This window comes from Carcharodon carcharias, chromosome 12 (genome assembly GCF_017639515.1).
Source record: "Carcharodon carcharias isolate sCarCar2 chromosome 12, sCarCar2.pri, whole genome shotgun sequence".
Classification (NCBI taxonomy): Eukaryota; Metazoa; Chordata; class Chondrichthyes; order Lamniformes; family Lamnidae; genus Carcharodon; species Carcharodon carcharias.
This window is the reverse complement of record NC_054478.1, coordinates 103985529-104013059: the sequence shown is the minus strand read 5'-3', so window position 1 is coordinate 104013059 and position 27531 is coordinate 103985529. Positions and strand designations below refer to the sequence as shown.

The following is a 27531-nucleotide window of genomic DNA, read 5'->3' as shown; positions in this document are numbered from 1 at the left end:
GACACACAGAGGACTTATTCCGGTGTCCTGGCCACTGTTTATCTTTCGAGCAAACAGATTATCTGGCCATTATCACTTTACTGTCTGTGGGAGTTTGCTGTGTACAAATTGGTTGTTGTGTTTCCTAGATCAGGGGTTCTCAACCTTTTTGCTTCTGAAGCCCCCTTCATTTGTTATAAAAATTCCATGGATCCACTGTAACACAATGCAAGTATTTTTCTGCATAAAAATTCTGAATAAAACATGTTTATTTGATTTTTTTTTCCAACTTAAACGTGAAACTAAATGGGACCAGCACTTTCAATCTTTGACAATACAACCCCACAATTCATGAGCAGCCAGAAATAAACCTGCTGGTTTAAAGAGTGCACTAGAAAACGGGTGCCCTTGCATGCACGACTGAGTGCAAAGCCTTGGTATAGCTTTCATCTTTCGTCATTGTTTCTCAAGTTTTTAAATAATGAGCCAATTTTAACTTCGTCTACCAAGCAGAAGCAGGTTGGTAGGGGCCTCAACAAAGATGTGCTGCACATACCAGCATTTTCCCACTCAGATCCAGCCTGTGACTTCATTTCCTGCAGTCTTCTGCTGGTGTACCTAGAGTCTACCTGAATTAGATGGGAGCTTCATTACTGCATAAAAATCAAGTCCAAAGAAAGTAGTACATGGATATGCTTTAGAGGGACAAGAAGGTTGTGAATGTCATCACTCGTTGAGTATGTACAAGAAAGGGGTCGATAGAATTTTGGCTATGAAGGGAAATAAGGATTATGGGGATTGTGTGGGAAGGTGAAGATGAGGTAGATGATCAACCATGATCTTGTTGAATGGCAGAGCAGGCTTGAAGGGCTAAATGGCCTACTCCAGCTCCATTTCTTATGTTCTTAAATAGGGATGTTGGATTTCTTGCTATTGAGGCATTAGCTGCAATAATTTTACATTTTTACAAATCTATGTCTGCTTTGGGTATAAATGGAAAAAATTAAATTGGCATTGTGTAAATTTGAAATAGTGAACTTTAAATGTGAGAACTTGAGCCATACAGTTCTTAACATTTGAGGGCTAGTGTACTAGGAGGTGGACATATGTGGTTATCAAGCTTTTGTATTTCGGATGGAATCATGGCAGCCGCAGTGACTTCATTCTGTTTGGAAATTGCATCACTACCAATAGAGATTGGTAAGTTTTTTTTTTAAAGTAACTGCTGTTACTGTAATGCAAGGCTTGAAATAATGGCTGCAGAATCCTTGGTGAGGGGAAGTTCTTGCATTTATGCCTGAGAGTACCTTGCAAAGAAAAGAGATTGACATAATGAAGGAATAGGATTTGGTTGCGGGGCGGGGGGGGGTCGCATTGGGCCTGGGTGGGAGTCGTGATGGACCTTGGTCTGTTCCCTTCTATAGTTGGGGTGCAGGATCAGGCTGAAGTGGGGGAGGTCGGGCCTGGTCTGGGGATGGGGGGGGGGCCGTGGGCCGGGCCATTCCAGGATTGCGGTAGAGGTGGGGCGCTGGGTTGGTGTGTGCGTGTGTGGGGGTGGGTGGGTGGGTGGTGGCGGGCAGTACGAGTTGGGCTGTTCCGGGGTTGGGGGTGCCGGGCAGAGGTGGCCTGGGTTTGGGGTGGGGAGGGTACTTATAGGTCAGGCCGGGTCGGGCTTTGGTGTGGTAGAGGAGTGTGGAGGTTGGCCTGGCGGTGGGGAATGTGTTGGGCCAGACCTGGGTGGGTGGGGTTGGGGGGTGTGGGTGTGGGGACCTGGGTGGTGCGAGGGTTGTTTTGGTCCAGTGGTGGAATGTGGAGGTTCAGCTTGGGCCTGCGTTGAAGGGAGGTTAGTGGGGGGTATCCTGTGGTAAGAGTCGGGGAATCCCGTTTTTAGGGGGGGTTGTTGGTTTGGAGAGAGAGTGCTGCAAGTTCCTTGGGGAAGGGGGGCAGTCCCGTAAGGGCAATTTCAGGCTCGGTACTATAGCTATTCAGAAGCTAGAAGTGGTTTTACTTCTCACTTTTTCTGGCTAACTATTGACATTTGGAACCATCTGAAGTTTGAGATTTAAAATGCATTTTCAGATGGTTCCCAGTGCAGGGCAGTTGCCCAAAGGAAATGTGAACTTCCTGGGCAATTGTCATGCAATTCTTATCTTTATCCAGCACATCTTTGGGGTACCCGCAGATACACAGCCCTGAAGCTCAGAAGTTACAGCTCAATATTAATTTGCTGTGGTAGAAAACCAGTGGAGGGTTATGGGGACAGGGTGATAGATGTGCAGCACTGTGTGTGGTAGGTGAGAGGAATAAACAGAATGGGATGGAAGATTTAAAGAAAGGCTGTTGCAATAAGAGGGAGTGGTGGTGTAATAGTATTGTCACTGGACTGGTAATCCCAAGACCCAGGTTAATGCTCTGGGACCAGGCTTCGCATCCCGCCATGGCAGATGCTGGATTTGAATTCAACAAATAGCTCGTATTAAAAGCCTAATGAAACCATTGTCAACTGTTGTAAAAACCCATCTGGTTCACTAATGTCCTTTAGGGAAGGAAATCTGCCATCCTCACCTGGTCTGGCCTACACGTGACTCCAGACCCACAGCAATGTGGTTGACTCTTTAAAAGTGCCCACTGAACAAGGGTAATTGGGGATGTGTAATAAATGCTGGCCAGCGACGCCCACATGCCACGAGCAAATAAAAAACAAAATTTGCCACATGTTTTGTGGGTCTCTGCCAGTTTACCCTAATCCTTAACACCTTTGGCCTTGTTTCTCTTTTTTTTTTGTTATAAATAAGTTCTGTATATCTTGGAATTTTTAAAAAAGCATATTTTTGGCAAGCTTTTCATTTTCTAAGTTTTGCTGGTGCATCTTGCTTTGGGGAGGTGATGGTATTGTTGCTGGACCAATAATCCAGAGACCCAGGGTAATACTCTGAGGACCTGCGTTTGAATCCCGCTGAGGCAGATGGTGGAATTTCTATTCAATAAAAATGTGGAATTAAAAGGCACATGGTGACCATGAAACCATTGTTGATTGTTGTAAAAACCCATCTGGTTCAAAAATGTCCAATAGGGAGGGAAATCTGTCGTCCTTACCCAGAAGTGCGGTTGACTCTTAAATGTCCTCTGAAATGGCCCAGCAGGCCACTCGGCTGTATCAAACCGCTACAAAGTCACAAAAAAGGAATGAAACTGGACGGACTACCCGACATCAACCTAGGTATCGGAAGCAACAACGGCAAATTCAGCCCTGTCGACCCTGCAAAGTCCTCCTTACGAACATCTGGGGGCTAGTGCCAAAATTGGTAATAGTAGAGTGGGGGATATGCTAGGCTATGAGGTTAGATTGTGTTCGAGTATGATTCTGCTGCTGATGGCCCACAGAGCCTCATGGATGACCAGTCTTGAGTTGCTAGACCTGTTCGAAATCTATCCCATTTAGCATGGTCTCTTAGACTAGCCAAGCAACAACTTGACATAGTCATCCTCACAGAATCATATTTTAAAAGTGTCCTAGACACCACCATCACCATCACCATCCCTGGTTATGTCCTGTCCCACCAGCAGGACAGGCCCAGCAGAGGTGGCGGCACCGTGGCATACGGTCGGTAGGGAGTTGCCCTGGGAGTCCTCAACATCAACTCCAGACGTCATGAAGTCTCATGGCATCAGGTCAAATATGTGCAAGGAAACCTCCTGCTAATTACCACGTACTGCCCTTCCTCTGCTGATGAATCAGTGCTCCTCCATGTTGAACACCACTTAGAGGAAGTACTGAGGGTGGCAAGGGCGCAGAATGTACTCTGGTTGGGGGACTTCAATGTCCAGCACCAAGAGTGGCTCAGTAGCACGACTACTGACTGAGTTGGCTGAGTCCTAAAGTACATAGCTGCTAGATTGGGCCCGCGGCAGGTGGTAACGGACCAACAAGAGGGAAAAACATACTTGACCTCATCCTCGCCAACTTGCCTGCTGCAGGTGCATCTGTCCATGACAGTATTGGTAGGAGTGACCAACACACAGTCGTTGTTGGGACAAAACCCCATCTTCACATTGGGGATACCCTCCATCGTGTTCTGTGGCAATACCACTGTGCTAAATGGGATAGATTTCGAACAGGTCTAGCAACTCAAGACTGGGCATCCATGAGGCGCTGTGGGCCAGCAGCAGCAGAATTGTACTCGAACACAATCTGTAACCTCATAGCCTGGCATATCCCCCACTCTACCATTACCATAAAGCCAGGGGATTAACCCTGTTTCAATGAAGAGTGCAGGAGGGCATGCCAGGAGCAGTTAAAAATGAGGGTGTCAATGTGGTGAAGCTACGACACAGGACTACTTACATGCCAAACTGCATAAGCAGCAAGTGATGGACAGAGCTAAGCGATCCCACAACCAATGGATCAGATCTAAGCTGTGCAGTCCTGCCACATCCAGTCGTGAATGTTGGTGGACAATTAAAGAACTCATTGGAGGAGGAGCCTCCACAAATATCCTCTTCCTCAATAATGGAGGAGCCTAGCACATCAATGCAAAAGATCAGGCTGAAGCATTTGCTATAGTCTTCAGCCTGAAGAGTCGAGTGCATGATCCATCTTTGCATCCTCCTGAGGTCCCCAGCATCATGGATGCCAGTCTTCAGCCCTTTTGATTCACTGCATGTGGTATCAAGAAATGGCTGAAGGCACTGGATACTGCGATGGCTATGGGCCCTGACAATATTCCGGCAATAGTACTGAAGACTTGTGTTCCAGAACTTGTTGCGCCCCTAGCCAAGCTGTTCATGTACAGCTGCAACATTGGCATCTACCCAGCAAAGTGGAAAATTGCCCAGGTATGCCCTGTTCACAAAAAGCAGGACAAATCTAACCCAGCCAATTACTGCCCCCTCAGTCTACTCTCGGTATTTGTGAAATAATGGAAGGGGTCATCAACAGTGCTATCAAGTGGCACTTACGTAGCAAAACCTGCTCACTGATGCCCACTTTGGGTTCCATCAGGGCCATTCGACTCCTGACCTCATTACAGCCTTGGTTCAAACATGGACAAAAGAGCTGAACTCCTGAGGTGAGGTGAGAGTGACTGCCCTTGACATCAAGGCAGCATTTGACCGAGTGTGGCATCGAGGAGCCCTAGCGAAACTGGAGTCAATGGGAATCGTGAAAAACTTTCCACTGGTTGTGGTCATATTTAGTGAAAAATAAGATGGTTGTGGTTGTTGGAGGTCAGTCATCTCAGCTCCAGGACATCACTGCAGGAGTTCCTCAGGGTAATGGAAGGGAGGTGGTGGCATAGTGGCATTGTCATTGGACTGGTACTCCAGAGACCCGGGTTCGAATCCCGCCACAGCAGATGGTGAAATTTGAATTCAATAGGAAGCATGAAACCATTGCTGATTGTTGTAAAAACCCATCTGGTTCATTAATGTCCTTTAAGGAAGGAAATCTGCCATTCTTACATGTGACTCGAGCTCTTAAATGCTCTCTGAACTAGGGCAATTAGGGATGGGCATTAAATGCTGGTCTAGTCAGCGATGCCCACATCCTCTGAATGATTGATTATATATAAAAAGTGTCCCAGACCTATCATCTTCAGCTGCTTCATCAATAACTTTCCTTCCATTTATAAGGTCAGAAGTGGGAATGTTTGCTAATGATTGCACAGTATTCAACACCATTCGTGACGACTCAGACAATGAAGCAGTCCATGTCCAAATGCAACAAGACCTGGACAATATCCAGGCTTGGGCTAACAAGTGGCAAGTAACATTCATGCCACACAAGTGTCAGGCAATGACCATCTCCAACAAGAGAGAATCCAGCCATCGTCCCTTGATGTTCAATGGCATTACCATCACTGAATTCCCCCACTAGCAACATCCTGGGGGGTTACCATTGACCAGAAACTGAACTGGACTAGCCATATAAATGCTGTGGCTACAAGAGCAGGTCAGAGGCTAGGAATTGTGCAAAGTGTAACTCCTCTCCTGACTCCCCAAAGCCTGTCCACCATCTACAAAGCACAAATCAGAAGTGTAATGTAATGCTCCCCCTTGCCTGGATGAATGCAGCTCCCACAACACTGAAGAAGCTTGACACCATCTAGGTCAAAGCAGCTTGCTTGTTGGCACCACATCTGCAAACATTCACTCCCTCCAAACTCTATGTTCCAAACCCACGACCACTACCATCTAGAAGGACAAGATCAGCAGATAGATGGGAACACCACCACCTGGAATTTCCCCTCCAAGTCACTCACCATCCTGATTTGGAAGTAATATCGCTGTTCCTTTGCTGTTGCTGGGCGAAAATCCTGGAACTCCTTTCATAACATCACTGTGGATGTACCTACAACACATGGACTGCAGCGGTTCTCGAAGGCAGCTCACCACCACTTTCTCAGGGGCAATTAGGGATGGGCAATAAATGCTGGCCCAGCCAGGGAAGCCCACAACCTGCGAATGAATTAAAAAAGAAATCTTGGTTGAATTTCCCTTAAAATGAGTGAATAGCAATATTTGGCTTCAAGAGTTGCAGTTAAAGAACCCAGATGTTAATACTGTTTCTGTTATCCACTCAGTATGCTACACTACTACAATAGATGGAGGTGATGGCATAGTAATCTTGTCACTGGACTAGTAATCCAGAGACCCAGGGTAATGCTCTGGGGAACCGGGTTCGAATTTCGCCACGGCAGATGGAGGAATTTGAATTCCATGAAAATCTGGAATTAAAAGTCTAGTGATGACCATGAAACCATTGTTGATTGTTGTAAAAACCCTTCTGGTTCACTAATGTCCTTTTGAGGAGGAAATTTACCGTTTTTGCCAAGTCTGGCCTATATGTGCCTCCAGGCCCACAGCAATGTGGTTGACTCTTAAATGCCCTCTGAACAAGGGCAGTTAGGGGGGGGCAATAAATGCTGGCCTAGCCAGCGCCGTCCACAAATATACGGTATTGAGCAAAAGTATTGTCTAGCCTTTGATTCTCTACACCATAACACTTCACACCCCCAACCCCATCTTTACCCTGGCCCCCATTAGAACTATTACTCCCTCTTACCTTGGTCCAGCCCTTCTCTTCGATTCCTCAGTTTCAAGGATGCAGACTTGAAACTATGTGATGGGCACCTACAACTAGATAGCCATATACAACTAGATGTGACTAGATCACATGAAGCACTATCAGGTCCTTTTCTCAACTGCCAAAACTGCTCACTAGTCAATGATTATCTTGGTATACTAAGATAACCGCTGGCTTTTTTCTATCACAAACCGTCATCTTAAACTCCTCTCTGCTATCTCCAACAAGAAGTGTGTGGAGTGTGTAGAATGCTTTGTGACTAAGGCTGCGACCATCTGTTCATCTGTTTCTGCCACTCTGCCCTGCCATCCCTGATCCAACTGAGCCAAATTTCCTCTTAAGGTTCCCCACCCTTGCCCTAGTTCTGAACTCTCATCTTTCTCTAGTTTCTCTTCTATGTCCCATCATGCTCTTTCTAAGCTCATCTGGTCCGCTCGGCCCACCTCTTGCTCCCTCTACCCTATTTCCATTAAACTGCTGATGATCCAACATCCCTTATGACCCACATGTTTTCTGATATTGTTAACTGTTCTCTCTCCTGAAAAAAAGAACCTCCTGATCCTTCTGTTCTTCCAAACTACTGTGCCATTTCCAGCATTCCTTTCCTCTCATCCTTGAACATGGTATTGCTTTCAAATTTCATACCCATCTTTTCCAGAGCGTGCTCTGTATCCCTCCAATCAGGTTTCCACTCTGCCCCACAGTACTGATACGGTTCTTATTAAAGTCATAAATGACATTCTATGTGAATGACAGTGATAAACTATCCCTCTTGACTTTCTGAAGCCTTTGATACTGTTGACCTCATCATCTTTCCCCAAATCCTCCATTGTTGTCCAGCCAGGAGGAACTACGCTCGCCTGGTTCCATTCTAGTCATAGCCAGAGAATTGCCACCTGCAATATTTCTCTTCCAACTGCAGCACCATTGCAACTGTCCCCCAAGGATCTATCCTTGGCCCCCTCCTGTTTCTCATCTATATACACCTTCACCTCTCTTAGCCTTCCACTGCCACTATATTGTATGACATGCAATTCTGGAAGAGCAGAAATTTCCTCCCGTTAAGTTTTGGGAAGGCTGTAGTCATTGTCTTCAGTCCCTGTCAAAAACTCCATTCTTTAACCACTGTCTCTGTCTCCTACCTTGGCAACTGTCTGATGCTGAACCAGATTGATTGCAACCTTGGTGTCATATTTGACCCTGAGATGGGTTTCCAACTACATATGCATGCCATCGATAAGGCTGCCTATTTTCACCTGCATAGCATCACCTGATTCCACCCCTAACTCGGCTCATTTGCTGTTGAAAACCTCATGCATGCCTTTGTTACTTCTGGATTTTGCAATTCCAACATAGCCGGCCTCCCATTTTCCACTGTCTGTAGACTGGAGGTCCTCAAACTCTATACATGTCCTAACTTGCATCAAGTCTTGTCATGTTTACCACTCACTAACTTGCTTTGGCTCCAATAGTGCCTTACTTTTTTTAAAATTCTCAACTTGTTTTCAAGCCCCTCCCTGGCTTTGCCCCTTCCTCCTTCTAATCCTCACCATTCATACATAGGCAGTCTTAGCGATGGCATGCATATGTGGTTGGAAACCCTTCTTGGAGTCAAATACGACACCAAGATTGCATTCATACAAATCTCTTGAGATACCTGCACTTTTCCAATTCTGGCCCCTGATTCTAATTGCTCCTCCATTGGCGACTTCTTTCAGCTACTGAGGCTGTATGCTCTGGGATTCCTTCCCTAAATTTCTTTGTGTCTTTTTTCTCCTTCTTTAAGATGCTGCTTGAAATCTCTTTGACAAAGCTTTTGGCATTCTGCCCTAATATAAAAAGAATAAGTACTGGTTCAAGAAGCAATCCTTCGGCTCTTTATCAGGAACAGAATCAGGTTTAATACATGATCTCTGGGAACCATCTGAATGTTTCGTATTAAACTAAAGGTAAGAGAAAAGTCAATGGGTCTCAGAATTATAATGATCTTAGTGTTCACAAGATCTGGAGCTTTTATTGACTAAAGAAAACCTTTCTGGGGCACTTGGTTATTACTTTTTGAATATTGACCACACCCGTTGTATAGAAATAGCCTTTCTGAGTACAAGTTTACCTCTTTAGGCAGACCCTTGGATCAAGGATGACTTGCTTCCACTCTGGTTTAATGGGTTCTGAAGTCTGGTGTCGTGCATACAAACTACATGCACACCCAGTGGAGCCAGTTTTGAGTGATTAGCCCTCGATGCTGGGCAAGTTAACTTGGGTAAGGATGTTGCTGTTGACAGCCTTTCTTGCCCGCCCTTGCAAAACCCAAAACAAAATGTCTACTATGAGATGTGATTCCACGATTGCGTAGCACATGCTGAACAATCCTGAGTGTGCTAATAGCTGCACTAGCAACCAATTTAAGATATTCAGTTGAGCTCGTAATGCGGCTTGTAAGAAGTGACATTCATTCATATGCAGGGATCTGTTCACTGCAAAAAAAAAAAAGAATATGTTCAATCCATGTGACTTTTTTGAACTACTTAGAAACATGGGGAGTCTATAGTTCTCCATCGTTTTCTCCATGGCAATGCCTCAGCCAATCAAAGTTGATTTGCCAACCGATCAGCACCCTTTTCTCCTGTAGTTGTTGTGATTGTCTGAAATTTGGCATTCTTGCTTTTGTCCTGATGAATACAAGATGAAAAGCTCTAGCAACACGTGTCTCTTTGCATCAATATGTAATATTGCCCAAATCATTTCAAATTTTCAACTCTTTTGAATTTAGTTAGGATAATCCTGAAACAAGTATTTTTTTTACCTTTTTAGCTCTGTTAAGAGTTCTTGATCTTCATTAGTAATAAATATAGCACAGTTTTAAAATTTCAAGGTATATAAAAGTGGAATATTTTGCAATGGCATGAGAGGTAAGGAGATAGCTTTAATGTTTAATTTTGATTCTCCTTGTTATTGCAGCACCATTTCTTAATTTTTGTTTTTAAGATGAGGTAAGAGTAATGGAAGTGAAGGACTAAAATCTTAGTGTCTCTCATTCCTAAGAAGAATTTTGAAATTGATAAGTAGCTTCATCTGACAGCCTGGCTGAGATCAGGAAGTCTATTTGATAGTCCTCTTTCTACCACATTATGCTGCAGCTTGTTGATGCACCAGTGCAGGTTTGCATATACAGTCTTTCATGCTTTTGTATATGCTTGGAATCTCTCCTGTGGTTCATAATTTAATAGCTTTGTTTTTGTTCCCAGGGCTGCCCACATGTCTAAAGCAAGTTTGATATTTACTGGGTGTATCTGTTACAGATGAAACTTCACAAAAGTGCACTGATATATAAATAGAAAATTGAAAGCTCAACGTCTAAGATAAATTGCATGTCTACAGTTCATTCTATTGTGTTAATCCTTTTACCCTGTTGCAGAGGCAAATTTGCTGTTGTTAAAAAATGTATAGAAAAAGCTACCGGGAAAGAATATGCAGCTAAGTTTCTGAAGAAAAGGCGTCGAGGTCTGGATTGTAAAGCTGATATCATACATGAAATTGCTGTACTTGAAATGGCAAAGTCAAATCCACGTGTGGTAGACCTGTATGAGGTGTATGAAACAACAAATGAAATTATCCTCATATTAGAATAGTAAGTATTCTGTTCCTCTGCTGAAACACAGTACAATGTTAGAACTAACACAGCTGTATAGTTGTTAAGATTAGCTTTGCCACTGGAATATTAATGATGTACATAAAATTAACCATTATATTTAAACATTAATTGTTCTATGTTCCCCTATTCTCTTTCCTATCTTCTTCCTTTTTCTTTTTTAAAATGACACTTTTTTCTAAGTCATTCATTTCCTAGCATAGTAAATTTTTTGTCAGTTTCTCCCCTCATCTCAAAAATGTTGACTGCTTTCTGGGATACGGTTTCACTCAGGCTGGTCATGTATGTTGATTTTGAAAAGGTGTTTGATAAGGTACCACATATTAGACACATTAGCAAAATTTAAGCCCATAGGAGTAAAGTGACACTGGAAACATGGATACAAAATTGGCTGTGAGAAGAAAGTAGAGGTGATTTGTTTTTGAGACTGGATGGAGGTGTGCAGTCATGTCTAACAGCGATTGGTATTCAGACTACTCCTTTTGATATGTATATTAATGTCCTGGATTTGAATATAGGGTGCATAATTTCAAAGTTTGTAGATGACAAAGCTTGAAATTGAAGTACAGTGAGGGGAATAGTACCAGACTTCTGAAATGAACATACACATGACAGATTAAATTTAATACAGAGAATGAACAACTTAAAAAAGAGAGAAGGAATAATGAGGGCGAGGTGATATAGACAAAACTTTGCAATATTAAAGTGCATGGAGGAACAGAGATCTTGGGGTTGACTTACGCAATTCTTTTGAAGGTGTCAGGACAAGTTGTTTAAGAAAGATCATAGAATCCTTGGCTTTGTAAATATAGGTATATGCAAAAGCAAGGAAGTTATGCTAAGCCTTTCTAAGTGGCTGATTAGACCTCAGCTGGAGACTGCGCCCATTTCTGGGCACCACACTTAAGAAAGGAAGTGAAGGCCTAGTGAAGATGCAGAGTAGATGTAGCAGAGTAGTACCAAGGATGAGGAGCTTGAGTTATGTAGAGAGACCAGAGAAGATCGGATTGTTTTCTTTGAAACTGGAGAATGTCAAAGAGGGGTTTAACAGAGGAGATCAAAATTGAGGGTTTTGATGGAATAAATAAGGAGAGACTGTTTCTATTATCAGATTTCTGCTATCAGGAGGATTCGTCACCAGAGGACATAGATTTAAAATAATTAGCAGAGAAGGCCAGAGGGAGATGAGAATTAGAATTGATTTAGTTTTTCATACTTAAACTTTCTTTTCCAGTGCAGCTGGAGGAGAAGTCTTTAATCTTTGTGTAGCTGACCGAGATGAAGCTCCCTCAGAAAAGGATGTGATCAGACTTCTTCGACAGACCCTTGAAGGAGTAGTTTTTCTACACCAAAACAATATTGTACATCTAGATTTAAAGGTAAGTTTTAGTTTTGATTCTGGTGCAAGATATTGTTTTGGAGAAGTGCCTTATGAGCGAGGCATTGACAAACTGGTTTGAAAATAAAACCTTTACAAAAACATTTTATATGATTTTAGACTTTAAGATGGGTAACTTTTGTTTGCTGTTTTTCTATTATAAATAATATATTACTGTTGTAGTTGTATTATCTGGAATTGGAGGCCAGGCTTTGTATATTTTAACGGACCTGGGTAATGAGAGTTTATAATTTTTTCTTTTGATTTCTGAAATGATTATTTTTAAGAAGTGACAAGACAATTTTTGATTAAATTTAAAATGCACACATTACATTTAGACTTTTAAGAGAGAAGGTGGGTTTGAGTACATTTTATAATGAATTAAACACAGTAACTTCTTAGAGTATTTAATGTACTCAAAGGACCTTGGTAGTATGTAGTATACAGCAGGTGCATAGAGCCACCTTCACTGTTGGGAACAATTGAAGTAATTGTGATGGCAGAAAAACAGGGGAATTTTTTTTCTTAATAAACAAAACTTATCAGAACTTGGTAATCTGATTTGAAATCCATTCCATCTTTGTACTGAGCAAACAAGATGAATGAACAAAATGAGTACTGCCCTATCTCTATCTTCAACTTCAACTTTCTCTACACACTTGCTCTTCATAGTAACCATTGGAAGGGAAAGAGGGCCTCAATATAATAACATAAAAGTTTATATTAGCTATTAGCAAAAATAATTTATTAAAGATAGTTGCCACCTATTGACATTGAATATTTTCAAGAATAGACCATTTATTATGTGTAACATTCCAGCTTAACCGTCTTTACAACAGTTAGGAACAACTGGTGCCTCCTTGACAAATGCTACCAATGCTGCTTTGTTAAGAACACAGTAAACTCTTATATGCCCCACTAAAGCAAATTCAGGAAATTAACTCTGGCTGGGAACATGCAAATCTGTTGTGTTACAAAATTGGAGATGGTGCCGATATTGGCAGTTTGTAATAAACATTTAGTTTAGGTGTGGGCATGATTTATGCTGCACATCAGGGTAGGAATTCACTTGGCTTGGGACAGGAACCATGTCTATAATAAACTCCCTTCTGATAGTTGACTAAGTTGCAAGGCATGCTTATCATTTATGTTTTGTTTAATGCTTGATATGAAATAACCACTAGTTTATGTTCAATTTACCATTTTTGCACTTTAATAGTCCAAATGAATAATCGGCGAGACATTTTGGAATAACTCAGAATTTAGAACGTGGTTGTTCACTAAGCTGCATTAGAAAATTTTGTGATACAAATCACTACTACAAGTTAAAACATTAACCATTTCTAGGTAACTTGAAGAGAATGGATTATTATGCCATGCATTGCAGAAAGTTTGAATGTACTTCTAATCCATACTGGATTGTTTGAAGTTGTATAGCAAGCCAATTTTGCAAGTTTTCTTTGCTGCAATTCTTTATCATTTATGCAACATCATAAGATTATATTGCTCTATATTTTTAAATGCAGTTTGGTTTAAATGCAGTGACAGTAATTTAATAAGTATACAAGACACAGCCCTGTAAACTTTTTTGTTAGCTGCATGTTTTTTTTTCCTCCTTATGTGGAGCAATGATTGGTCTCTAATCACCATTCATGAAAGTGTTAAAATCCATAATACCAATGATTGGGAATTGTGGAAGTTTATATCTTGGCTTGATTTTAAAAAAGTGGTTTGAAATGAAAGGAGAAAAGAGGTTGGTATTTGTTTAAATCATTCTTCGAGTGGCCAGACCTTAAGCCTTAATATTCCCAGAGGTTTGAACTGGTAACAGTACCTTGTGAAATTTAAGTTATTATATAGTAGATTAATGCCATATGTCGAAAACTATTTTAAATTGTTCAAGCCTGAAATGAAGTTTAGCACAAGATTACCAGCAGCACTGAAAAATAACAAGTTCAAGCACCATTTTCTGAAGACTAGTCTAAAATATTGTATTGTGGGGAAGAGGAAATTAAAAGACACAAAAAAATTGCATGAAATTTCTTTTCAAGTGCTTTGTGGAAATTAGCAGTAAGCCAACCTTTAGTTCCTCATTTTTAAAATGAACAACATGATAGTTAAGATTGGTTCTCTTTTCACTTCTGTTTATGTTTGTCTAGGGGTCTTTATTTTAGTATTTCTCTTTCTGGCTTAACCAGCTCATAGAGATCTTGCAAATGAGGACAGGCAGGTGACTTCACAAGTCTTGGGCAATGTAGCTCATTATCGAGATGCTTTGTGTGGCCTAGTGATACTGTGGCCGTCTCTGGCAGTGTTAAACTCGGATCATGTAAATGTTGTTACCATATATACTCGAGTAATGGTTGATCTTGTCTAAAAGTCGACCTCCAACTTTTGGCCATAAAATCCAAATTCTTCGTACTTACCACCCACTCGTCGCTGAAGTTAAACTCGCACTGGTGCAAAACTATTCATTGATAAAATCATAGAATAACTCACCATTGAAGGTGGATGTTAACCTCCTTGTGTCTGCACATATAAACACATGATGAAAATACTTTTTGGCTCTTGCTTTACTATTGAGGGCAGGGTTGGCAGGGACCTGCCAACTCTACCACAGCGAGACGATGGGGGAGGATGAATTTCAACCCTTTAAAACTATTACTTATGTAAAAGTTGACTCCCTACTTTTTGGATAAAACTTTAGTCATAGAAAATGACTTTTATACAAGTATATATGGTATGGGGAATTGCACTGAGCTTCTACAAATATGTTACTGAATATACCAACTTTATACAGTATGGCTAAACGTTTTTATAAATTGGGTTGGTGATGTCACCAGACACAGATTCATAATAAATTCCATCAAAAGCTACCTTTGCTAACATTTTATATGTTTGCTAACTTATTGCACTTATTTTTATGTGGTTTTCTTTTTAGCCACAGAATATTTTATTAACCAGCTCATTGCCTTTGGGTGATATAAAGATAGTTGATTTTGGCTTGTCCAGGCGAGTTGACAATGTTGGTGAATTAAGAGAACTCACTGGAACACCAGAGTACATTGGTAAGATAAATGTCCTTTTAAACGTAAAATTAATGGAATTTGAGTGTATTTTTGTTGAGATGTGCCAATTGTATGCTCCTAGTGGTGAACCACACTTCAAACAATGTAAATAATCAGTTTGGTGATGCAGCTTTATAGCTCTATCCAATCCACACTCCCAGTTAAGTGCGCTTAGTTTTGGATTATTCTATCAACAAGCCAGCATGGACGTCTCGTACTGCATGGACATAATATGTTACATGACCTTTTGTAAACTTTTTATTCTGGAAGTGCTGGTACCCAAGAATCCTCTTGTGAATATTTGTTGAAGCAAAAGGTATTTTGGTGATTCAGCTTGTTGATAGAAAGAGTGTTGAGCCTTTTTTCCTACTTTACTTAAACCCCTGTACTAATCCACACTCCCCACACCCCTGCCTTAAGACCATCGTAAAAAAAAAAACGCCTCTTTGATCAACCTTGGAACCAAATATCTCCTTTTACTTAAAAACCTCAGCATCTTTTTTTTTCTAATATAAATCTGTGAAATACCTTGGAGTGTTTTCCTTTGTTAAAGACAACTTCCTTACCTGACATGTACAAGTGCAATTTCCAGCAGGAGTTTTCTTCAGGATCAAAAAGGGCAGAACTGATTACTAAATTTTCCTGGATATAAGGTATTTGAGACATATGGAGAAGGAAAGAAAGAAGGGGTGGTAGAGTTGATTAAAGAGAGTATGACAATGCTGAAGAGAGAGGATGATCCAGAGGAGATGAAGACAGAATCTACTGGTTAGAGTTAAGAAACAATAGGGGTGCCATGACACCATTAGCTGTAATCTAAAGGCTACCAATTAGCGAGCATGATTTCAAGAAACAAATCTGCGTGGAAATTAGAGAGGTGCAGGAACAATAGGGTAGTGATAATGGGGTACTTGAATTATCTTAATAGGGACTGAAGTTGTAGCGTAGAAGGTCCAGAGGGAGAAGAGTTTCTAAAATGTGTTTGAGAATTTTTTTTCCTATAAGGTTCTGGTCCAACAAGGAAGGAGGCATTGCTGTATCTGGTTCTGGGGAATGAAGTGGATCAAGTGTTAGTAGGGGAACATTTAGGGAACAGCGATCATAACTAATCTAAACTGTAGGAAAGAACAAGAAAAATTTAGAGTTAAAATACTTCATTGGAAGCAGGTCCATTTCATTTGGTTGAGAACAAACCTATCCCAGGTAAATTGGAATAATAGATTGGCAAACAAAACTGTAACGGAACAATTGGCTGGATTTAAAGAGGAACTGGTTCAGGTACAACCGAAGTATATTCCTAAAATGTAGAACGATAAGACAAACAAAGCCAGAGTTTCCTGGATGATAAAGTGGAGGATGAAGGAGGTGAAGGGGCGTATGACAGATGTCAGGTTGATGATACAAGCAAGAACTGGGCTTAATATGAAATTTTGGAGGGGAAGTGAAAAAGGAAATGAGAGGCACAGAGAATGTGAGAACTTAATGGCAGCTAACATAAAAGCTAACATAGAAATAATAAAAAGGTAATAAGAGGAGGGGTGGTACTGATTTGGGAATCTATACAAGGAGGGAAGGGGTGTAGCTGAGGTGCCAAATGAGTACAAGATGATGATGCTGCTGGAGTCATAGTGAATGAGGAAATAGTTGAGATATTTGATCCCATGCTGATTGCCACGCCGAGGAAGTTCAGACACCATGTTTGACAAATTCATTGGAGTTCTTTGAGGGTGTAACAAGCATTGTGAATAAAGAGGAACCAGTCGAAGTAGTGTATTTGAATTTCCAAAAGGTATTTGAGGTGCCGCATGAAAGGTTGCTACACAAGGTAAGAGCTCGTGGTACTGGGGATAATACATTAGCATGGATAGAGGATTAGTGAATTAGTAAAATAACGTGAAACAGTCTGGATAAATGGGACACTCTCAGGTTGGCAAACTGTAATGCATGCAATGCAACAAAAATCAGCTGGGGCCTCAACTATTTATAGTCTATATTAATGACTTGGATGAATGGACTGACTATGTTGTAGCTAAATTTGCTAATAATACAAACATAGCTAGGAAAGCAAGTTGTGAGGAGGATGCAAAGCGTCTGCAAAGGGATATAGATAAAGTGAGTGCAAAAATTTGGCAAACGGAATATAATGTGGGAAAATGGGAGGTTGCCTACCTTGGCAGGAAGAATAGAAAAACAGAATAATAATTAAATAGAGACACTGCAGAATGCAGCGATACAGAGGGATTTGGGTGTCCTTGTGCATAAATCAGAAAAAGTTAAAGTGAAGTACAGGAGTACTCTAGTAATAGTCCTTCTCATTTAAAGGTTGACCCCAACTTCTGGTTAAAAAATCCTAACTCTTTTTACCACCATCTCACTGCCTCTCCTACACACTCTTATGCTCTCCCTCTTTCTTCTCTCTCTCTCTCTCTCTCTCTCTCTGCCCCCCCCCCCCACCCTCTCTTGCCATGCTGTGCGCAGGGCTGGGGAGTGGGAGAGAGCCTCGGGGAATGGTAGAGGCTGTGCCAAGTTAGCACCAGTTGGGTCATGTTCGCACTGTCAGCCCTGGCATGAATTATTTCAACCCATCAAAAATATTACTCGCATAGGTTAACTCGCTACTTTTTGCCCAAAATCTTTGATCTCAAAACTTCTACGAGTGCTGCTGATAAAAGAGACATGTTAGTCTTGCACTCATCAGGTCACTTAGCAAGAATACCAATATAAGAGGAAACAATTCATGCTCTGTGAAGAAAGTGCTGATAGTTACTCATCAGTCACCATCACTGGTGTGTTCTCTATGGCAACGCCTCTACCAGAGTCCATTTGTCAACCAATCGGCATACTCTTTACATATAGTATAAATTGTCTTTTCCCCTCATATTAGTATTCTTGCGAAGTGTAATAATGAGTGCAAGACAAAAAGCTTTGACATCTCTCAAAAAGCTAGTTCAGGTAATAGGGAAGGCAAATAAAATGTCGGCCTTTATTTCAATGGGAATGGAATATAAAAGTAAGGAAGCCTTGTTAAAATTATACAAGGCACCTGTTAGACCACGCCTAGAATAATGTGAACAGTTTTGGTCGCTCTACTGGCATTGGAGGCAGTCCAGAGAAGGTTCACAAGGCTGATCCCGCGTATGGAAGGATTTTTTATGAGGAGAAGTTGAGTAGGTTGGGCCTGTAGTCACTGGAGTTTAAAAGAATGAGAGGCTACCTTATTGAAACACATAAGATTCTTAGGGGGCTTGACAGGGTGATGCTGAGAAGCTGTTTCCCCTTCTGGGAGAGCCTAGGACCAAAGGGCATATTCTCAGAGCAAGGAGGAGCCTATTTAAGATGGAGATGAGGAAGAATTTATTCTGAGGGTAGTGAATCTGGATTTCTTTATCATAGAGGGCTGTAGAGGCTGGGTCGTTAAGCATATTCAAGATTGAGATAGACAGATTTTTAATCAGTAAGGGAATCAAGTGCTATGGGGGAAAAGGCAAGAAAGTGGAGTTGAGGATTATCAGATCATCCATGATCTCATTGAATGGTGGAGCAGACTCGATGGGCTGCCCCTGCGTTTTATGTTCACTCTTTTTCAGCAATTTCTGTACTACCAACGACTATCTTACATTAGTATATGTAGTAATTAAGAAGGCAAATAGAATGTTGATCTTCATTGCAAGGGGGATAGAGTATAAAAGTAGCAAAGTTTTGCTACAATTGTACAGGTCATTGGTGAGACTGTACCTAGAGTACTGTATACATCTTTGGTCTCCTTTAAGGAGGGATATACTAAATTGGAGGCAGTTCAGAGAAGGTTCACTTAGTTGATTCCTGGGATAAAAGGGTTGCCTTATGAGGAAAGGCTGAGCAAGTTGGGACAGTACTCATTGGAGTTTAGAAGAAAGAGAGGTGATCTCACTGAAACTCATAAGGTTCTGAGGAAATTTACTTCTTGTGGCAAATCTAGAATTGGTGGCACAGTTTCAAAAAAATGGGTCTCCCGTTTCAGGTGGAGAAGAGGAGGAGTTTCTTCTGTAACTGGTTAATCTTTGGAATTTTCTACCCCAAAGGCTGGGTCATTGAATATATTCAAGGTTGAATCAACAAGGGAGTAGAGGGATATGGGGGGCAGGCAGAAAAGTGGAGTTATGTCACAATCAGATCAGCCTTGATCTTACTGAATGGCAGAGCAGGCTCAAGGGGCCAAACGGCCAACTCCTGCTCCTATTTCTTGTGTTCTCCTGGGCATTGGTGATCTTAGACTTGGGTGTATGAGACACAATTTCAAAATTTGCAGGTGACATAGAACTTGGAATTATTGTGAACAGTAAAGAGGGTAGTGATAGAATTCAAGATACAAATGGCCTACTCCTGCTTGTAATTCATATGTTCATATATTTAAGAGGACATGGACAGGCTGGTGGAATGAGTGGACATGTGGCAGATGAATTTTAATGTAGAAAGTGTGAAGTGATACATTTTAGTCAGAAGAAGGAAAGGCAATACGAAATAATGGGTACAATTCTGAATGTGGCACGGGAACAGAGACCTGGGGGCATTTGTGCACAAATCATTGAAGTTGGCAGGGCAGGTTGAGAAAGTGTCTAAAAGGCATATAGGATCTTGAGCTTTATAAGCAGGTATAGGGTACAAGAACAAGAAAATAATTAACACCTTTATAGAACACTCTTTCAGCCTTAACTGGTGTATTCCGCAGTTTCGGAAGAATGCGAAGGCTTTAACGAGGGTGCAGAAAAGATTTATAAGAATGGTTCCAGGGATAAGGGACAGTTACATGGATAGATTGAAGAAGCTGGGATTATTCTTATTAGAGAAGATTGAAGAGAAATTTGATAGAGGTGCTCAAAATCATGAAGGGTCTAGATAGGTTAGATCGAGAGAGATTGTTCCCACTGGCAGAAAGGACAAGAACCAGATGCCCTTTTTTATACTCTAGTCCCCTTGCAATAAAGACCAACATAATTTTTGCCTTCCTAATTGCTTCTATAGTTGGCACTTTGTGTTTCTTGTACAAAACTATTGGAATCTCTCTGAACGTAAACATAAAAGTTTGTCACCACTTAATAAATATTTGTTTTTCTATTTTCACCAAAGTGAATAACGTCATGTTTGTTGCCCACTCATTTAACCCGTGTATATTCCTTTGCAACCACTGTGTTGTCCTCACACCTTAACTGTCCAATCTAGCTTTGTATTGTCACCAAACCTGGATACATTACCCTTGATCCCTTCATCGAAGTCAGTTATATAAATTGCAAATAGCTAAAGCCCCATCACTGATCCTTGATGCACCTCACTAGTTACAGCCAGCTAACTTAAAAGTACCCATTTATTCCTACTCTTTGCTTTCTGATCATTAACTGATCCTCTATCCATGCTAATATATTACCCCAACCCCTGAGCCCTTGCATAATCCTTTTCTGTGACACCTTACTGAATCCCTTTTGGAAATCGAAATATGCTACATCCACAGGCTTCCCTTTTATCTAGCTTTCTAGTTATATCTTCAAAAAACAGTAGTAAATTTGTAAAATATGATTACTAATTCATAAAATGTATTCATAGGAATGTTCCAACTTAATGTAGTTTTTCTTTCTCTTGCAGCCCCTGAAATCTTGAACTATGATCCAATTTCCACAGAAACCGACATGTGGTATGTTAAAATTGTGCAGTAGTAGTAATCTCTCGTACCTGAGAATGATGGTGCCAGCAAAGAAGTGAGCAAAATTTCATGGATCAATGTGTGTATTGATGACTCTCCAAGCCAGTACATGGCAGCAAACGTACATTGCAAGCCTCACATAACCACATTCCTATGCAGTTTCGCCCGATATTGCTGACCCTTGCCTTTCTGCATTTTGCCTCCATACTGGCATTGCAATGTAGCTCAAAATCTTTGCTGCTATCAGTTGTTAGAATCTCCATAGAGACTGTCAACTTTTAAAAAGAAATTGGAACTTCGGTAATGGCGCAACAAAATTTCACGTTTAAGGCTTTTACTGTAAAAGTAAAAAGAAGACTAAAAGCAGTATTGATTAAACGCTATTTTTGTAGGCATCTTGCACTTTAAACTACAGAACAAAGCTTTCCCCTTTACTTTAACACAACCAAAAAGCCCACTTCACACATATACTTTATGCTGTCCCTTAAGTAGACATTCAATTCTCCTGGAACAAGTCCAAAGTGATTCTCAGGACCTGAGGGTTTGTTTCCATTATTTTCCTTTCCTTGCCTGGTAATTTTTATCCCCAAAACACTCTTTCACCATGAGGGTTTTTCCTGGAGATTCTCCCTCTTCTGGAAGCAAATCTTCCAGTCTCGTTTCAAATCCTCACGTAAGACCTGTCATTTCAATTTGCCTGTATTCCTGCACTGTAAACCAAACATTCGACCTCTAACTGCTCCCTCTCTCCCCGATCCTGGCAGATTAATTTGTCTGAGAGGTTCGATGATATGTTTTTAGGAAAACTTACAACCTGATCTCATAATGGCTTCTAATGGGCACTATCTCAAATCTCATCTCCATGGCACAATACTGACTTGATACCTTGATGTTTTCAAAGTTGCACATATGTGATATTTTAATGAGATAGCTGTGCCAACCACTAAACACCATGCCCTCTTAAGAAATGATATCGAAGTTGTGTAACGATACACACATAACTGGGTTCTTTGCATTAAAATAGGACAAACAATTATAGATTCTGCTTTACAACTTTTTCTTTGTTATCTACAGGAGCATTGGAGTGTTGGTTTATATGCTGCTGACAGGAAAGTCTCCATTTCAGGGTGATGATAAACAAGAGACTTTTCTTAATATCTCTCAAGTTAATGTTGATTATTCAGAAGAAACATTTGAAGGCATCTCTAAAACTGCCATTGGATTTATTCAGCAGCTTCTAGTCAAAAAACCTGAGTGAGTATACATTTGATGGGAAAAATAAAGTAACATACCGATGAATAAGCATCTTAAAATGGTTCAGATTCTGCAATAAGTTGTTTTTTGAGCTACACAAATTTGTTTAAGTTGTCATATGGTGTTTTTGATAGCCTTAATGTTTTTTGTGATTGTCACCAAATTACAGTTGTCGTTTTGACTTTTTTTTTCAATTTAGAAATTAGCATTGGTGAAATGAACCTTGGAAGAAAAATGGAGGATTCAATTTTTATTTGGATTCAAGTGTTAGACCAGGTTAAATGTCTCAAGCATGTTGGGAAGTGTCCTTCAGGGTGAACTATGTTTCATGCTCTGTCATGGGAGAGATTGTCTTTTTTTCGAAAGACAATGAAAATCACTTTGGGAATCTTTTGCCAAGTACACATTGGCACGGAACAGAGAACAAATTGCCTTCCATCGGCTCTTAACCAGAATATTATTTCAATGCATAGATGCTTTTCCTATGACTACCTGAGTTATCCAGAATTATGAAATTTGATAGACAGCTATGTGCTCTATATGGAAGCAGCATCAGCATTACTGCAAACTAAAAGCTGTGATATTCTACCAATGCATGGTCCTTTTTCTTTCTCTGGTGTTTTACTATCTTGTTACCAGTAGTATTTTAAATCAGCATGGTAGCTTTTCAATCAATAACTGTTTGTTTAAAATGGCTGGGACAGTAGAAATAATAGGGCAGAATAGCAAAGGCAGCAGAAGAAATGAAAGCAGACAATAGCTCATATATATGAATGGCAAAGCAGATAACCTGTTAAACTTAAATGGGCTCCACTATGCTTCAACTATATAGCACGTTAAATCCATCATCCCTACCATCGGTAGCCACTCAAAGCCACTAATCAATGCACTTAAACTTCTAAGTTGTACATCTACTTGATTTCACAACGCAAAGATTAGAAATCAAATAAGTTGGCATGGCACTATCGGTGGAACTGTAATCAATCAGGTTCTTTAATAGTCTTTTCAGCTGTCTATTCAGAGTTTCTTGCTACTTTACAATCAAGTTGAAGTTGGCAGATAACTATAATAAAATTAATATCTGGCTTACTCTGGTTGTGGATGACAATCAACAATTAGTTTTCAAATTGTACAATTGCTGAGGATGACATGTATGAATGAGCGCTTGAAAAGCATGCAAAAGGTCATAGGAATCCTGAAATAAAGACAAAGTGCTGGAAACATTCAGCAGGCCGGGCAGGATCTGTGGGGAGAATGAGTTAACATTTCAGGTCTGTGACCTTCTGAAACCTTGATGAAACATTTTCTCCTACCAGAGGTGCTGCCAGACTTGCTGAATATTTCCAGCATTTTCTATTTTAATTTCTGATTTCTAGCATCCACAGTATTTTGCATTTGCCAAAGGAAGCCTGACCGGCAATCTTTTTAGATTCTTGTGGATGGATGAAAGATTTATTTAGGCCCATTTGTAGGTCCATCTGGATGTTCTCGAGTTACAGTAAACTTTGTGTTATCCAGTACTCTACCAACTGGAATTCTCTCCTAACCAGAATTTCTGATATTCTCCTAATACAAATCGTCACTTTATCGATCAGAAGCAATTATGCAGTTATCCGGCACCCATCACTGCATACTGCATTATTTTATACTTTAATTATGCTTTAATGTACTATTGAAGATTAGAAATAAAAAGAATATTCTTTACTTCCTGAGTACTAGCATGTTAATTCATGCTACAAGTATTTTCATTGGAAAATGGAACTTTCTATTAACTGGCACTTTTGATTAACTAGCACTATTGCCTGTGCTTGCCAGGTATTAAAGATTTTACTGTACTTGGCATATTGGATTGTTGCCCTTCAGCAGAAATGAAAATGGTGAGAGTAGGTTTGTAATTCTTGACCAGATCACTGAATTAGGGGCTTAGTTTTAAATTTGAAGAAGTTTGGAGTATCAAATCCAGTCCCATTTGCGACCATGGGAATATAATTTTTGGAATGCAACTGATTGGGGTTGAATAACTTAATTGTTACCTTAGAGTTTTTGAGTGTACTTTAAGTATGTCAGTTGTTCAGGTTTTTAAACAAGGTGGATGTCATGATTTGTAGATGTTTGTCCAAAGCGGTGGAAATGAGGTTTCGCCGCAGGGTTGCTAGGCTTACTGTCCGGGACAGGGTGAGGAGTTTGGCAATCCAGGAGAGCCTCGGAGTAGAGTTGCTGCTCTTTTGGATTGAGAGGGCCAGTTGAGGTGGTTTGAGCGCCTGATAAGGATGGCAGATGCACAAAAGTTTGGTTTAATATGAGTGAACAACTATTTTCACTGTTTTAATTTATCTCTATCCTTTCATCTTACTTAAAAGAAAAAATTGACAAATTATAACTACTTCTTTCATCTTGAAGGGAACGAAAAAACGCTGAAGCATGTCTTTTTCATCCATGGCTGCAAGCAGAAGAATTGATGAGTAATCCTGTTTCTGAAATTATGCCATGTGCTTCACAGTCAGAAGAATGCTTTAAGTCTTTAGAAGAAAATTCCATACGATCCCTCACATTTGGTGTGTGCAGACATTTGGATAAAGAAAATATTTCTGAAGAATCGACCATCGTTCCCAAACGATTCCGATTTGATGATTCATACAAAAGTTGCCATGAAGCTACAGGGGAATTGGTATTCTGAAATTGGAGTATAGTTAGTTGTGAGAGAACTGCACTTTGGGAAAACTTCCCCTTTTTATGTTGGGCTTGATCACTTTATAAAAGTGATCCAGATATATATGACTCGTTAAGTTCATAAATGTTTTCTTGGTAAATTTAAGCAGTGACCCGGTGGGGCATTGATATGTTAGCACTTTCAAACTTTTTAAAAAAGTTACATGGAGGCACACCAACTTTTTTGCACTTATTGCGATAGTAGATACTCTATGAAATGGTTTAGAATTATGGCTATTAAACTTAGGATAATGAGCAAATTGAAAGTGATGTCTTAAATCGCTATTTGATTCATTCCATGTCAAATGGTTCTGATAGTATCCAGGTATGAACCTCCTTTTTAGGGCAGCTTGCATATACTGGAGAGCTGTAACTTGGGTCAGTGATTATAGTTCACAACTTAAATATAGTTATTCAAGTATTTTCACAGTTGCAACAACGGCATGAAAAGGATAATTTGTTTGAATATGTTGTGATTATCTGAGAAAACCTGATGCTTCAATATGAAAGCAGGTTGTTCAAACTTGCTCAAGTGGTATGTTGCAATTGTAGTTGCAGGTTGAAAATTGTTCTTCCAAACAATAAAATTCAGTGTAAAAGACAATGATCCCCTGCAGTGAAAATTGCTTTCTGTTCAAAATCTTGCATTCGTTATAGTTGTTTTAGGATTCATTGCTGGTTGATGACCTGGTAAAAATCTGATTCTTAAAGATTTTTTAGTATAAATGTGCATAAATCTCAAAAATAAACTCTGAACAAACCACTATAAAAGTTCTGAACTGCTTCCATGTGATAATGTGTCTAGGATTTTTCCTACTTATGTGCTCACTTATTCCAAGATTGTTTCATTGTAGTGAATAGGAGAAGATTTTTGGGCTTTCAAATGCAGAGATGGAAAACTTTGGCCTCTATCTATTCATATAATTTAGCGCAAACAAATTTGGCATTGTCCACAACAATTTCAGAAGGAAATCTTAAAATTCATAAAGGTAATAACTGTTTTGCTGATGTGATTTGGGTGTGATGATTCTGCATATTAAATTGAAGGAATGTTAGGAGTAGTTGAAAATATTTGGAGCAAATATTTTTCTGCACTTCTACTTTATATGTGACAGTTATCTTTTTTTCGAATCATAAGGCAACAGATTTCACTTATTGAAGGGGTAATAGACGTGGAAGTGGTCTGTCACAAATGAGAATTGGGAATCTTTGGGAATATATAACCTACCTATATGTAGAGAAATATTTTAATAGCTTCATAGAGATTAATATTTTATGCTTTTAGATATATTAAGTTTTGACTGGATAACAATGCAAGAGGTCTGAATCCTAGCTTTAAATGTAGAATGCCTGGCTTAGGGCTACTATGGAAGCCATGGAATCTTTAACCCAGTGAAGATGATATTTTCCCTTGTGAAAGTTTAAAACTGTAAGGCTATATATCTAATTTTGAAACATTCATGTTAATGTTTTGTAATTTGAAAATTAAATCTGATGAAATATAGCTTTCCATGCTTGGAAATCTCTTTATTTTTTGACATTTTGCAAATTATAATAAATTTAATTTCTCAGGAAGCATTTTGTCAATTTATTTCATTCAAGCTCAAATAAAGGACTTTGTAATTTATGAAACAAATATATTTATAATTTTCAAATAAAACTTTAATCATAACTTCAGATGAAGTTCCACTCAACAATTTCCAGAATTAAGTCCTGTCTGCCTTTTAATTTTATATTTTTAAAAAGGCAAAAGCATTGCATATTTCTTGGTCAGAGAAGAAAAGGCAGTTGGGTGCACTTTAAACCTCTTCTCAGGTGTAATAATTTATTTTGGGAATGAGCCAAGAAATTCCCACCACAGTGGCTTAATATGTAACAACTGCTTGTTCTTTATGCTGAATGGAGTCAGATGTCAGCTTTGTTTATTCAGAAAACCTAAATCTGAAATTCAGGCTTCAAAGGAAGGTTATGACATGGCAAATTTGATGGATGAAGGTATTGCATAAGAGACTTCTCTACAAGATTAAAGCCTCCATTATTAGTGGTAATTATTGAGCTGAATTGTGAGTTGGCTGAAAAGCCATGGACATGAAGTAGTTATAGATGGATCTACTTGAAGACCATTCACCTGTGGTGTCACACGGGTCACTATTAGCTTTGTTGCTCTTTACTATTAATGATCTAGATGTAGGTATTGGAACAAAAAGTTTAAATACGATATTAAGAATTGTGGGCTGGGGGGGTTGTTCAGGACTATAGACAATGATCAAGTGTTTCAGGTGGATCCTAATGTATAGGGAAATTGGGCTAGTAGCTGTCAAAGTATGTTTATGTTTAACTTTGAATTGTGCAGTGTTTACGTATATTGACAGAGTGAACGCTAAATATACGTACATACACCAGGAAAAGGCATCTACAGGCAGAGATAACTAGAGAGAAATAGGGTGTTGAGCTACATTTACAGGGTAATTGCATTAAGGCGAAGCACAAATTTTGACCTGTGTTCAGGCTTTGGTTAGAATCTGAGTTTTGGTTAACATGTGATGAGAGATACTGAGGCTTTCGAAGCGGTGCAAACAAGGTTAATTCACAATTTGAAGCACCTTATTTATAAAGATAGGATAAAAGAACTGGAATTCCAGACATTTAGTGTTTATGCAGGTTTAACAAGTAATTAAGAAGGCTAATGGAATGTTCTCCTTCATTATGAGAGGAATCAAACATAAAAGTAAG

General features: G+C 39.8%; 1 protein-coding gene across 1 annotated transcript in view; it reads left to right on the top strand.

The window, feature by feature from the left end:
- LOC121285252 (serine/threonine-protein kinase 17B-like) overlaps window positions 1-26373 on the top strand; it is a 29706-nt gene extending 3333 nt beyond the window's left edge. Inside the window, exons 2-7 of the mRNA XM_041201629.1 lie at window positions 10482-10694; window positions 11950-12094; window positions 15035-15161; window positions 20778-20826; window positions 21910-22089; window positions 24490-26373. Of these exons, the coding sequence (XP_041057563.1) occupies window positions 10482-10694; window positions 11950-12094; window positions 15035-15161; window positions 20778-20826; window positions 21910-22089; window positions 24490-24766 (991 nt within the window). The 3' untranslated portion in view covers window positions 24767-26373. The remainder of the gene's footprint in view (window positions 1-10481; window positions 10695-11949; window positions 12095-15034; window positions 15162-20777; window positions 20827-21909; window positions 22090-24489) is intronic.
- The last annotated feature ends 1158 nt before the right edge of the window (window positions 26374-27531 follow it).